The following is a 15,162-nucleotide window of genomic DNA, read 5'->3' on the forward strand; positions in this document are numbered from 1 at the left end:
TAAGCATGTGACTTCGGCTCAGGTCATGATCTCATCAAGTCCCAAGTCGGGCTCCGTCTGACAGCTCAGAGCCTGAAGACTGCTTCAGATTCTGTGTCTCCCTCACTCTCTGCACCTTCCCTGCTCGCGCTCTGTCTCTGTCTCTCAAAAATTAATAAACGTTAGGGAAAAAAAATTAAAAAAAAAAAAGAACCTGACTATCCAATTAGAACCGGCAGACACTGGTCCAGAAAAGTACACAGTAGGTCAGTACACAGTACTCAAGCTGCCCTAGGTTCACCCCGTCATGTGAACGTTTACAAATTCAACAGCGATGGCAAAGCCCCTCCACCTTTGCACAGCTACCCGTTCTTTGCTCACATTCACCCATCCAACAATCTCCCCCTGGCTTTCTTTCGGAATTTCTCTGTTTCTCGCCCATTTACAAGCAGCAATAAGGAACGGTGGATAAGAAATGTTTGCCTGAATGAAGTTCAGGCAAAATTGATGTGCTACTTCACAAGCATTGTTTCTGATTAATTTTAGTTCACAAAAGGTGTGAGAAGCCACCTAAAATGTCATCTGCCTGAGAAATAACAGTTAATGGCTCATAAAAAAGGAGGCCTCTACACTCAAGACATTTTCAGACTTACCGACTATTTTTTTACTGTAACTACTTTTCAGTAAAAATTACTTTTTCAAAATTACTTTTCAAAAATCTCAATTCTATGTATTACACTGTATACTGATCTATTTCACGTAAAAATCTGTCAGGAATTTTTTTTTAAGTAGGCTTCCTACCCAGCGTGGAGCCCAATGTGGGAATTGAACTCACGACCCTGAGATCAAGACTTGAGCGGAGATCGAGAGTCGGATGCTTAACTGACTGAGCCATGCAGGCGCCCCAAAACTGTCAGAAAATTTAACCTACAAAACGACAGAACATATATGCAGAGTCAGGAGCTACTCACTCATGTTTAAGGCAGCCATCCCTCCTTGCGGAGCTGCAGGGTAGACATTCGGTACGTTCGTGGTCATAAAATCTGCAATCTGCTGTAATGCCAACAGGCCTGTGGGATTCTTCCCCTTCTTAAATTGTTCCTGTATCATTGATTCCAACTCTTCGCAGAAAGCCTAATTAGAAGCAAATTACAACAGTGAGACACTATTTCTTTTCTGTTCCTTGGGAAGGCACAGGTAACTATCACATAGACCCGTTTGTTTGTTTTCATCCAGTGCTGGAAAAGTAAGTGGATATTCTCATATATTACTACTTGGAGCATAAACTGCTACATTCTTTCTAGAAAGTAATTTAAACAATACAAAAGCTTAAATCTTTGAACATTCTATTGCTGATAATCTTTTCTAAAGAAATAATCAAGACATGTCCAAAGAATTATTCATAGGAATGTTCATTCTATCATGAATGACAGACAGGAAAACGGGTGATGTTGACATTTTAGACAGTGGAGAACTGACTGAACACACTGGCCCACCTCACGACAGAATTCCCTGCACACATTCAACACAAGAGGCTGAGAAAAAGGACATAAAATTGTTCCTGATATACTTTTGATCGTGAAAAGGTTAGAAAGCAATGGAACCTTTTTCTGTAAGAGAAAATATGTATCTAAACATAGAAAAAGACTACATTAAATACATCAAAATGTTCATTACAATTATCTTAGTGATGGAATTTTTAGCAATTTTCATGTTGTACTTTGTGCTTCTCAGTATTTTCTTCAAAACAGATTTGTTTTCAAAATAGATTTTTTGAAATTACTTTTTAAAAGTTGAAAAAGGAACCCTAAAACATTTGTCCTTTATCAAATAATCCTAAATTTTTAAAAAAAATCCTAAATTAGGCAAAAGGATTAAATTGGGTGAATAGTGACTTTCATATAAAGTCACTACTGAAACAATACAGATTTATAGCTTTCCCAAACCGCAATAAAATAATTTTTTATATACCCTATAAGGAAATATCTTAATAAATAACATTTAATGTGAAAATGTGAACTCACTGAATCATTATCCACCCCTGATTTTAAATACTCTGAGGGCTTCTGGATGATTTTATATTAAAATATACTAAACTTTCTTCTAGTTTTCCACTGCCTCAATGTAAAGCTGAAAAGATATATTGCCAAGGGACAGTCTAAATAGAACTATCACTTGCAGGAAGCAAGCAACAAACAAACATACCACATTTAATGTAATGGTATAAAAGAACGTCAAGAACCAAGAGCTGCTGGAGGAGCCCCTATTTACTGTATCATGAGAAATAATGTCACAGATCGTATTCTGTGGTAGTCAAGGAAGGAGGGAAAAGCTGACAGGTGCTCTGAGTAAGAAACAGAACTAAATCCACAGAACTCTGTCATCAATGCAGAATGTAAGACACAGACAGATACGCACAGATACAGACGATGAGATACAGACAGATGCAGACAGCCTCTACCAAACATCCCAGAGTGTGCTGGCTGGCCACAGAGGAAGCAAAAATTGCATAAAACAAGCTCCCTGCCCTCACAGGCCCTCAATCTGAAAAACCAAACAATCTATTTCCACAGTTTCCAAATCCACAGACATATGTGCAGGAAGCTCAATTCAACATATAGGTACCACATATGTACACGCACGACATCACAACTCAGCACGTGTACCCAGCACAACACACAGAAGTATCAGGTGCTGTTCTAGGTACTGAGATTATACACATAGAAAAAATGGTTCTTGCCATCAAGGAACTTAAAGCTTAGCAAATACAACACAAAAAGAAGACCGCAGGGCGAGAGGCCCTTTGTGTCAATAGCATCCCAGATGACTTACACGTGCAGTAAGGAGCAGAGCTTAGCGGTGACCAGTGAGGGCCGGGAGCCACCTGTCTGGATCCCAGAATCTAGCTCCAGCCAGCAGTCACCGGCCAATGACCTTGTGTGCTTCCTTGGTGCTACATCCACACCTGACTTCTCTGCTTCCAGACCACCTCTCCTCCAATGCCCCTGTCATCCAACTCACCTCAGCCTCCCCTGTCCACGATCATGCCCTGGACATGCTCTTTCCTAGGAACTGCGCCCCTCTTCAGTGTCAGAGCCAAGCATGGGTTCTCCAAACACCGCCCCCCCCCCCCCCCCGCCAGCATCCAGCTCACCCTTCTCTTCAATGCTGTCATGACCCTAACACCTTTCTGCCATCCCTTACCTTTCCTGAGTCCTGACCTCCCTCACCCAACTTAGACCCTTGGTTTAACATTATAATCATTCCCTTGCTCACACCTTCAACTCTCCACCATTTCACCCAACCAAATCCTAATCCTGGTTAAGTTCAACCCTTCACTCTTTCTATTCATGCTGCTCAAATGAGTAGAGAGGCTGGAGGGAGGGGAAAAAAAAAAAAAAAACCCAGACCATGCTATGTTGTCTCACTATGAATTCCTGACCCTGACCTGATGCGCCCTTCACATTAACCCAGCAACAGCCCATCCCCTCACCCACTCTCTCCTCACACCCCCTGCACAATGCCCTGGCCGCATTCTCAGCAGGTGGCTCCACTTACTATTCCCTGACAAGAGAGAACCAGCCTCAAGTGTGTGCTCAAGCTCCCTGTGGCATCTGTCCAACTACCAGCATCCACGGCCATGGCAAGGCCTTTCCCACTCCCCTCACTGACTCAACTCTCCGTGCGCCTAAAACCAGACACCAGCACCAGTGCGTTACTAGAAAGCAATTCTAGGCTTTCGACTTCTGTCCTCTGTTCCAGGGTCCCACACTGCATTCAGGTTGGTAACAGCCGATGCTTACTGTGCTCTAGACAACCTGTGGATGGGGGCTTGCTCAGTCCCCAGGGCCTGCACATGATGTGCTGGAAGTTTCCTTTCTGCACTCTACCCCTGGGGACTTGTACTTAGTTTCTTGCGGCTTTTACATGAGAAACTGCTCAAGCCAAAAGTCTAAATGTTTTCCTGATTCCTTTCTTTTTTCTTACCACCTCTTCCTCACCAGCCATCAGCAAGTCCTATGTATCCTACCTTCAAAATAAAACGCAAAACTTACCACCACCTCCTGCTTGGAAGACAGCTTTCTCCCTTACCCCATATTTTTTTTTTTTTTTAATGTAGGCTCCACACCCTACGTGGCTCTTGAACTCATGGCCCTGTGATTAAGTGTCGTGAGCTTTACTGACTGAGCCTTCCAGGCACCCCTACAATTACTTTTTCTTTTTTTTAAATATGTGTGTGTGTGTTTAAGTTTATAATTTACTTAGAGAGAGAGAGAGAGAGAGAGAGAGAGAGAGAGAGAGAGAATTCCAAGCAGGCTCCACACTATCAGCACGGAGCCTGATGTGGGGCTTGATCCCACGAACCATGAGATCATGACCTGAGCTGAAATCGCTTAACCGACTGAGCCACCAAGGTGCCCCTATAATACTCATTCCATACAAAACCCAGAATAACTTCTTTAAAAACCAAATAGTGGGGCGCCTGGGTGGCGCAGTCGGTTAAGCGTCCGACTTCAGCCAGGTCACGATCTCACGGTCCGTGAGTTCGAGCCCCGCGTCAGGCTCTGGGCTGATGGCTCGGAGCCTGGAGCCTGTTTCCGATTCTGTGTCTCCCTCTCTCTCTGCCCCTCCCCCGTTCATGCTCTGTCTCTGTCTGTCCCAAAAATAAATAAAAACGTTGAAAAAAAAATTTAAAAAAAAAAAAAAAAAAAAAAAAAACAAAACCAAATAGTGTCATTCCTGTCTGCAGCCCTCCAATGACTCTCTCCTGTACTCTGAACACAAAACAAACTCCTGATGTGAGCTTACACAGCTTTCCAGGACCTGCCCCTCCCTGTTGCCTCCTGTGCTTAGACCACACTGGTGCCTTCTGACTCTCCAAGCCCACAGAGCACACCCCTGGCTATCCTAGGAATTTCATATCAGCTGCCCCTCAAGCTGGAAGGCTGCCCCCACCCCCACCCCCACCACCCCTGCATGGCCGGCTCCTTCCAGTCATTCAGACTCAGGTGAGACCTCCCTTTCTCAGAGAGACCTGTTCTAACCACTCAATCTAATCACCCCACTGCTTCCTGCACCACACTTCTCTTTGTTGTTTCTTGTTCACCTCCTTCGAGGGGAGTGTGAAGTCCTCTCCCTGACCTGGGTGCTCACACAGGGTGTGACACACATCAAATTTCACCAAGCTGTACACTTGAGATTTCTGTGCATTACTCTAAGTTATGCGTCAACAATAAGCAAACAGTAATAACGGCCAAACAAATAGAATCTGTTAGAATCGGAGACCTTTTTTGTCCTGTTTACCGCTAACTCCTTAGGTTCCTTGAACAGCTGTATGCTGCTGAGACAATCAACATTAAAAAAAATTCAATGACTACCTGCCAAATGATACCTCAAAGTATTAGGGCATCAAACAAGATGAGAAGGATAAAAAGGAATAAAGCATATACAAGGGCAGCAGCATCAACATGAGGAACAATAAGACAGAACTACTTTACGTGGAGACGCAAGCACAAGACGCAGAGTTGGGCGCGCTTCCCACTCTCAGTGCTGACGTAACTGAAGGGAAACCCAATCAATGATCAGGCGCAGGGTAAGGCCCAGTAAGTGCCCAGCGCTAAGCTAGGTCTGGAGGAAAGGGCCCTTTTTAAAGGGTCCTGAAATAAACTGACTCTCTGGAGAAGTAGTAAGAGAGTGAAAAAGAGAAGGAAAGCACCTCCCCTCCTTGAGGACACTGAAGAGTTCTCATTTATTTTGACTGATAACATGAACTAGACAAAATTCTTTCAAAAGCCTTGCACGTACATGCGAGGCACTGATTTCCTGTGTGAAACACATGGACCCGGACACACACAACACAGCTAAGAGCAGACGCATCAGAGGAGGAGGAGGAGGAGGAGGAGGAGGAGGAGGTAGAGGAGGAGGGAGGAGGTAGAGGAGGAGGAGGAGGAGGAGGAGGAGGAGGAGGAGGAGGAGGAGAAAGAGGAGGAGGAGGAGGAGGAGGAGGAGGAGAAAGAGGAGGAGGAGGAGGAGGAGGAGGAGGAGGAGAAAGAGGAGGAGGAGGAGGAGGAGGAGGAGGAGGAGGAGGAGGAGAAAGAGGAGGAGGAGGAGAAAGAGGAGGAGGAGGAGGAGTGCACTGGTTCAGAGAGAAGGCTTCTCTTACAGGACTCTGCAGGATCATAGACACCCTCTTTTTCTGCTCCATCATATTGAAGTCCTGGCGAAGGTCCGGTGCCATGTTCCTCTCTCGCAAGTACTCCGGGTTGTTCTCATCCACCCTGTCGAAGTACCTCTCCTTGTGAGGCGCTGTGGTCGGGGGTGGCGAGGTCACCACCGCAGCCCGCGTGTCACCGTTCATCGTACAGTCTTTCTCGGCTCCTACAGAATCAACACACAAGACAGCGTTGTGTTGGAGTCAACGTCCAATAGCATTTCACAGCCAGCAGCCAGCCTGACAAACCCAGCCTCCAGCGTGACAGGGCTGTGACCAATGGAGTCAGAGCCACAGCGTGTGAGGCTTCTTTGTGGCCTGAAGCACACGGTGCATCAGCCACCTCCTGCCCCTTCTACCAACCCAAGGCCAAGGGCGTCTGTCCTTGCCATTGTTCCTCACACACAACAGAACAATCTCACAAAGCTATTAAGCCCTCTGTCAAAGTGAAAAAGAACTCGATATTCAACTGTGACAAGACGGTTTAAGTCATGATGTTGTCCCACCCAGACAGGACCTACCAACAGCAGAGTTCATTTCTGGAGAAATATGATTTATGGTATTTTTCCAAGATTATGTCAGTACTGATTTTGCAAAGGATTTTCCAAACACATCAATAAGAAGCTGCTCACACATCTGTATTCATGCAAATGGGAAATACTCCTCATCAACATCACCTTTTCAGTTCAAAGAACGGCAGGTCCTGAAAATGTCAACGTGCCCTAACTTGTGACTAACCTAAAAGATGCCCAAATGACTCAAATTTAAAAATCTGTTATTATAGCTACTTATTTACACTTTTTAATCCCAATCTTTTTATCTGAAATGATGTTCAAATACTAAATTATATTCTTTAACTACTAAATCTCTAGACAACACCCTTTACTAATCAACTAGTTTAATTACTATTGTTCGTATAAGACACTGAATGACAGCTTCAACTACATATATGCAGTATTTACTGAGCACATATTATGTCTAGCCATTGTGCTAGGCACAAAAATTAATCAGACACTGTCCTCACCTTGGGGAAGCTGGAGTCACAAACTGAGAGAGGAGGCACTGATTCAGAAGTCATCAGCACCGGGACAGCAGTTAAAGCCGGAGAGAAGGGGACACTGGCTAGCAGAACACAACGTGAGAACAAGGGGCAGAACCAGCACCTAGAATAGTTCCCAACATAGAGCTGTATATAAATAAAAGTTTTTGAATAAATTAAGAACAAGAAGGAAAGGAAACAGAGACAGGGTGAAAAACAGACTCAGGGGCCACAGGCAGAATGTGAATCGTGAGTGGACAACAGCTCCTCAAGCCACACGGGATAAGCAAGGTAGAGATTTCGAAGTTGATTAAATTAGCAACTGAAATGTAATTGGTGCCCCTTCCTTACACACTACACACAAAATTCATCCCAAATGGAACACAGACGTAAATGTAACAGCAAAATCTATAAAATTCCTAGAAGAAAACACAAGAGTAAATCCATGAGACATCAGGTTAGGCAAAGTTTTATGGCACCGAAAGGACAAGCAACAAAAAGAAAAAAAGAGATGGATTGGACTTCCACAAACTTAAAAATGTTTGTGCTTCAAAGGACACATAAGAAAGTAAAAAGAGAGCCCACAGAATGGGAGAAAATATTTGAAAATCATGTATCTGGGAAGAGATTTGCATCCAGAATATATAAAGAACTCTTACAATGTAATAAAATAACAATAAAAAAACTTGAGAATTATCAAGTGACCTCAGTAGATACCCCAAAGAGCACAAGAACTGAGCAGCTGAAAGGGCCTAAATTCTTGATCCACAAAATCATGAGCTATGGATAATAAGATAATTATTTTAAGCTGCAAAGTCCCAGGACAGCTTGTTACTGAAATAATGGTGCTCAGGGGAAAGAGAGGGTGTATTCCAGACACTGGTTTTCACTTGTACGTGATCCTCTCAACTTCCCTATTTGGTTTTGTGGTTGTGTTTGTTTTTTTTTATTTTAAAGATTCTATTTTTAAGTCATCTCTATGCCCAACATGGGGCTTGAACTTACAGCCCCAAGATCAAGAGTCACAAGCTCCACCGACCTAGCCAGGCAGGCGCCCTTCCCTATTTGTTGATACATCACTGTTTTCCTCACTTCACAGATGAGGGAACTCAGCTACTCAACAGAGAAGGCGCAGGGCTGGGATTCAAAGTGCAGGTCATCTGCTGCAGAGCTTTTGTTCTTAACCTGTAAGCCATACTGTAAATAATGAGGATGACAGTGGGAGGGGACAGAGGCAGCAGTGGGGGGGAGAAGGTCCCCAAAGGGATGAGAAGGAATGAAATCAATGGCCTGAGATGCTACATTGCTACATGTCTCGTAAGTCAGACCAATGCCACTGACTTTGGACTGCAATGTGAATAGCAAGGCTTTTTTTTTCTTTTAAACATTTATTTATTTTTGAGAGACAGAGCGTGAGCGGGGTAGGGGCAGAGAGAGAGAGGGAGACACAGAATCGGAAGCAGGCTCCAGGCTCTGAGCTGTCAGCACAGAGCCCAGCACGGGGCTCAAACCCACGAATTATGAGATCACGACCTGAGCCGAAGTCAGACGCTTAACCGACTGAGCCACCCAGGTGCCCCTGATTAGCAAGGCTTTAAAGAAAAGTTTATATAAAAAAATATCTTACGGTATCAACAGCCAAAGAATCAGTTGGAGAAAACCTTTTTTTTTTTTTAATAGAGATCAATTTAAATATTGTTCTTCTGAAACCTAAAGATAGGACAGAAATAATATATGCTTAAAGTGACACATTTCAAGGACTCAAAGACAAGGTATAAAAACAATCAGGGACTAAAAGTCCACACAGAATAAATAAACCCAGGACCTGAATGTAGTCTTTAAAACTTACTCTTCTCTAAACATATCTCATAAATTTTAGTTTAATCTGTTTACTTTAACCTAGTTTGTTCTAAAATAATGATGCAAAGAATAAAATAACGGTTGTCTAATGTTTCTTCATTAGATGTAAATGAAGCTGAACATTCTGAGCCAATGAAACAAAGGTTCTATATCAAGGATAAAAGAGAGAGGAAGAAGAAGAATATGCAGTATTGTTACTTCTCTATTACTGAGTCCCAATTGGAAGACATTTTCACCAATTAATAAGGACACAGGCAACATTTTAGAGGCAACCATCGCTGGTTCTTGGTTCCCAGAGCTGACTCACAGAATCTCTGAAACACTTGTTAAAGATAAGGCAGAGATTGCGCTCTTTTTATTACAAATTGCCATGTGAATGGGATAAGACGCAGAGTGCAGACTAGATATGCATGTGTTCCTTTCCTTCAATAAGGAAGTCTATAAATTTAAATCAAAACCGAAGTATACATATTCTGAGCCTACTAATCAAGAATAAACATAATTCCATTTTTAAAGCACAAAGCTATATTTACTTTTTGTCAATTGTGTACTCAAGTTTCATGAGCTTAGTTTTTAGGAGCATGTTAAGACAGCAAATTTTTCTAGGAAGATCTCCAAAACTAAGTTATTAATCCAAATTTTTAAAAAAGAAATGGGGAAATACAGATGCAAAAAAATTTCTGGCAACATTAGAGTATTTTAAAATAATTTAAAAGGTAGTAACAAGCTCACTAGTTGTTAATGTCTAACAGTACATGAATGGTCATAACATAAATATTAAAGTCTGCTCAATACAGTATTACAAAACTATAGATTCTTTGGCATAGCATACATAAGAGATTATACCATATAAGTGAAAAACTATAAATAATTTTTCTATTCTATTCCATAATATTATCAATACTGTAATTATGACTACACAGACAAGATGACACAGTAGCACATGAGCTGTACTAAAGCTGAATAAATTGATAAAAGACAAGAATGGATCAGCATTTCTCCATCTCAATATTCTATAAAGTTGCTCTAATTTCACCCATGTAAAAACGTTAAGATTTCACTAACCTTAGTATGTTGATACTTAAAATAAACGAAATCTCTGGGAACAATCCATTCAAATACACAAATGCACTCAACAGAACCCAAAGGTCTGGATGAGCCTTGACTACCAAGCTTGGCTTGCCCACGTGACATCTCGCACCCACCCCCTGCCCATGTCACTCCTGGACACGCAACTACCTCCTAATTAGTTTCTCTACTTCCTGTCTCCCAATAATCCCCACACCAATCCATTCCCCCAGCGAAACCAAGGAGTTTAAAAATGTCTGATCATAGCACTCACTCTCCTGCTTAAAACCTGATGGCTAACAATAGGTCTTTAGCTGAATCCTGATCTAAATCTAAAAATGACATATGAAACAATAAGACGTCTGAACATGAACCAGTCTTGGATGGCATGAAGACATTATTGTTAAAATTTTTAGGTATGATCTTATTATGGTTATATTAGCTATATAAGACACACACACAGAAATACTTATGGATGAAATAACATGGTATCTGGAATTCGCCTAAAGCTTCTCTGGGGGTGGGAGGGAGGAAGAGTAAGGCTTACACAAAACAGGTAAGACTGGCCATGAGCCGGTAACTGTCGAAGCTGGATGAAGGATAAAGCAGGATTCACTATATATTCTGTATGGTCCGAAAGGCTCCATAATTTTCCTTCCTCTTAGAATAAAGCACGTCTCAAAACCCCTTACATAAGCTGGTCCCTGCCTGCCTTCAGATGAACACATTTCAGCAAGTTCTTTCACACGGATATCACTGATACTGGGATGAAAAGACATTTTAAGATTAACACCCCTTGTCTAATGTCCCATAAGACACCACTCTGCCTCATACATTATTTACTGATATGGAAATGACTTAAGTATGCCCTGGAATATTCTTTCTTACCAAAGGTATTCTAGCCCAGAATGATCCATCTTGATATATAACTAAACCTTAGATCTGAAACCAGACAGATTTTTGCTTCTCTAAAATAGCTATGAGATCGTTCTAAAGCTTGTGGGCAGATTCAGTTACTTCTTGGCATCTCCCTTCCGGCACAGATATTTCGCTAATGGCTACCTAGTCTGACCATTCACTGAATTTATCTCTGAATCCCTAAAGGCAGAACACTCAAACCAAAGGCTGAAACAAGAAGGTGGCCATTAACAAAATTCTCGGGATAAAGCGTGTGCTAGAAGGTCATGTCAGTTCCTAATTATTCTTAAAACATTTCTCAGGAACCATGACTGCCAGGTGATAATGAACTTCTCCATGGAAAGTAAACCAGGAGGTATCAAAAATGCTCATGTGGTGATAAAAGTGGTACTTTCTGCAGGTGTCCTTGGCCATCTGACACCTAACTCCAGACAGCCTTTGGAACTGTCAACAGGAGAACAAGAAAAGAAGTGACCTCTGCAGTATCTCCCTTTATTTCTGTTATCTCCTAGTGCTTAACAGATCTCCACTACAGCTACTTTCCCCATTATGTGTGAGGCACCAGAGATAAAAAGTTAGAAAATGAGTAGATGAGAGACAAATAAATGTAATCAAACACTCTTGATGCCATGACAGAAACCTACTTACGTATCAGCGAGGGAGAAGTGCCCAACGGTGGGAGGTAAAAAGAGCAGCGAAGGTGTTAGGGGTGGAACTGTATCCCTGCAAAATTCATTGTTTTTTCATTTTTTTGGAAATTAGGGTCACTGTAGATGTAATTAGGTAAGACGAGGTCACAGTGAAATAGTATGGATCCCTAATTCAATATGACTGGTGTCCTTATAAAAAGAGGACATTTAGATACAGACTCGAATATAGGAAGAACGCCGTGTGAGGAAGGTAGGGGTCAGCTGAGGTGACGCATCTACAAGCCAAGGAACAGCAAAGACTGCCAGAAAGTCACAAGCAGCTAGTGGAAAAGCCTGGAACAGATTCATCTTCATGGCCTCAGAAGGAACCAACCCTACCGACACCTTGATCTTGCATTTTTGGCCTCCAGAACTGAGACACAATGAATTTCTGTTGTTTGAGTCACCCAGGCAATGGTACTTTGTGACGGCAGCCCCAAGAAACCGATACAGAGGGCTGTCTGGAAAGCTTCACAGAAGAGATGCATTTAGAGCTAAGGAGTTGCTTCCAGGAGGCTCGGGGCAGGTAGCAGTCACCTGGTGAACGGGTATCTACTGAGCTTTAAAGACAGCAGCAGAGACAGCACAGTGAGCGAGCGGTCAACCACCCCCACTCTCACGCGTCATGCCTGGCACCCCACAGGACGGTGCTGAAGGAGCCTTTAATGACCTACCTGAACTGTTCTCTCTTCCAAACCTTCCAGCCCCACTCTCTGTCAGGATCCAACTCAAATATATCCTGCTCTGTGAAGTGTTCCCAAGCCTCTGAGCTTGGCACTTGGCCTCCAGGGCTCCAAGGAACTTTACACTCACCTCTGTTCGGCCACTTTCAAACAGGACCAAATTATCTGTATGAGTGCTTGCTCCATCACCAGTCTGTGGGCCCATAAAGAACAGAGACACTCAATCTCTAGTTCACTTTTGTAAACAAGCCCTGGGAGAGTGTTTTGCATACAGTAGGGACTCAAGAGAGACCCTGTTTGTTCTTGCAGTAGAGTATCTGCTACAAGAGACACCCTAACTTCTCGGGAAGGGCTCTGTGAGGTTTGTGCCCAGAATGAAACTGCATCATCAGGACACACTCAATGGAACAGGTGGCAGAATCGCCCCCCAACAAAACAAGAACAAAACACGTAGCTGTGAGAAGTGACGGAGATGTGAATCTGATTGTGAGAATCATTTCACAGCGTTTACACATATCAAGTCATCACACTGTACACTTTAAATATATCACAGTTTTGAGGGGCACCTGGGTGGCTCAGTCAGTTAAGCGTCCAACTCTTGACTTCAGCTCAGGTCATGATCTCGAGGTTCATGAGTTTGATCCCCCACGTCGGGGGGCGCTGACAGCGCAGAGCCTGCTTGGGATTCTCCCTCTCCCTCTGTCTCTCTGCCCTCCCCAACTTGTGTGCGCTCTCTCACTCTCTCTCTCTCAAAAAAAAAAACTTTAAAAAATAAATGTATTACAATGTTGTCAATTATATTTCAATAAATCCACAGGGGAAAAAAGCTTTAAAAAAAATGTGTACTCTTTGCTGGAAAAAGTGACAGCATTTTTTTTTTAAGTTTATTTATTTATTTTGAAAGAGAGAGAGAGAGAGAGAGAGAGATCAAGCAGGGGGAGGGGCAGAGAGAGGGGGAAAGAGAGAGAGAATCCCAAGCAGGCTCTGCATTGTCAGCACAGAGCCTAACTCAAGGCTCCAACTCATGAACCAAGAGGTTGTGACCTGAGCTGAAACCGGGAGCCGGTTGCTTAACCAACTGAGCCACCCAGGCACCCCCAAAGAGTGACAAGCTTTTAAACAGGAGGAGCGGACACTGATGGCTAAGCTCAGACCAAAGGGCTGGGACAGTGCTGCGTGGATAGTCCACACCCTGTCCAGCGCCTGGGCTGGGAAAGCAGAAGAGACACAAAAACCATGGCCAAAAATTCATGATAAGTTCTTAGAAACCTACAAGTCTGGAAGGGGTGCTATGCCAGTCAAAAGAGGAGTCCCTAATACCGACTGGCAGGAGGGAGTCCAACATTGGAGCCCTCTCCCAAATCAAACAGAACACAACCAGAATCAGTTAGAAGCCCTCACTGCTCACAGTACCAGCCTCTTTCTCCACCTCCCCTCGAGGGCAAACACCCACCTTCTGTGTAAGATTCTTCTTCACAGGTTCAGGCTGAGTGTCCTGCCCTGCTTGGGGCCTCAAAGCTAAGTACAAGCCTTTAATTACTCTGATCGGATCATTTCTATTCCTGTGTCTCCGGATGTTCCCTTGCCGATGAAACTGCTCCAAAGTCCCCTTTAAAATAATCGCTGCTTACTATTCGGTTAAGTGCTGATTTAAAACTCAGTTGTATACGCATTAACTCATGTTTTCCCACAGATAAAATAACTGAGGCACAAAGCAGTGAAGCAGCCAACACGAGGGGTAGCATCTGAACTCCAGCTGCCTGGCTCCAAAGCGCCTGCTCCTAACAACACCATACACTAACCTCCCCACCCGTATGTTGTCCCAGCACAGATCCAATTAGAAAAGAAAGAAAAAATAAAAAGTCAAACTGAATCAAAACAATGCTTCCCAGCCTTGTGGCCCACACTTATGCTCCTTTTAATCAGGACATGATAACCTGGGTGGGTCCTCTTATGTCCTCTCTCCCTTAGGATGAATGGTTAATTAACAAGTCCCCAGCCTAAATCTTCCACAGTTTAGTTTTTGCATTCAGTCATGTATCTGCTGTTGTTCTTTTAACTGTTTTTTTTTTTTAAAGATTTCTCTCTTTTTTAATGTTTATTCATTTGCGGTGGGGGGGGGGGGGAGAGAGCTAGCAGGGAAGAGGGGCAGAGAATCTTAAGCAGGCCCCATGCTCAGCATGGAGCTCGACAAGGGGCTCAATCCCACCACTGTGAGATCATGACCTGCCAAAATCAAGAGTCAGACGCTTAACCGACTGAGCCGCCCGGGCGCCCCTAACTACAGTTTTTTAATCAACCCTATGGTGTACTATCACAGAGTCGAGTTGCTTGTTTAAGGGTGCATAGCCATAAATGGAAAAGCAAGAATTTGGAAATAAGACTACAGTTTGGAGCCTGTCCACATGTGCTGGCGACAGGACCCTCCAGTCCAGGGGTTAGTGCGAGGCGGTGGACAAGCCCCTGGGTCAGACCCCAGTGGTCAGTCCCACTACTTCCACTGCGGAACTTCAACAAGGACCAAGTCTTCATCCATAAAGTAGAAATATCTCCCTAACGTAATGAATCAAATGAGACAATGCAGCCTAGAGCACCTTGGGGGAAAAAATGAGAAAATGCTTTAGAGAAATAATTATTTCTAGGACTCTCAAACTCCACACCTAATTGCTCTCAATCCAGCTGAGGAGAATACAACTAGGAAATGCAAGGGACGTA

General features: G+C 43.4%; 1 protein-coding gene across 10 annotated transcripts in view; it reads right to left on the reverse strand.

Annotated features, from left to right (window-relative positions):
- The window catches only part of ADD1 (adducin 1), an 86,983-nt gene that overhangs the window by 39,425 nt on the left and 32,396 nt on the right, over positions 1-15,162 (reverse strand). For all 10 annotated transcript variants that reach the window (XM_030314320.1, XM_030314321.1, XM_030314323.1 and 7 more), the window contains 2 exons: positions 6,143-6,357; positions 951-1,113 (listed from right to left, as the gene is read on the reverse strand). In XM_030314320.1, coding sequence (XP_030170180.1) covers positions 951-1,113; positions 6,143-6,337 — 358 coding nt within the window. In that variant the 5' untranslated portion in view covers positions 6,338-6,357. The remainder of the gene's footprint in view (positions 1-950; positions 1,114-6,142; positions 6,358-15,162) is intronic.

The sequence above is a fragment of the Lynx canadensis genome, chromosome B1, assembly GCF_007474595.2.
Source record: "Lynx canadensis isolate LIC74 chromosome B1, mLynCan4.pri.v2, whole genome shotgun sequence".
Lineage (NCBI taxonomy): Eukaryota > Metazoa > Chordata > Mammalia > Carnivora > Felidae > Lynx > Lynx canadensis.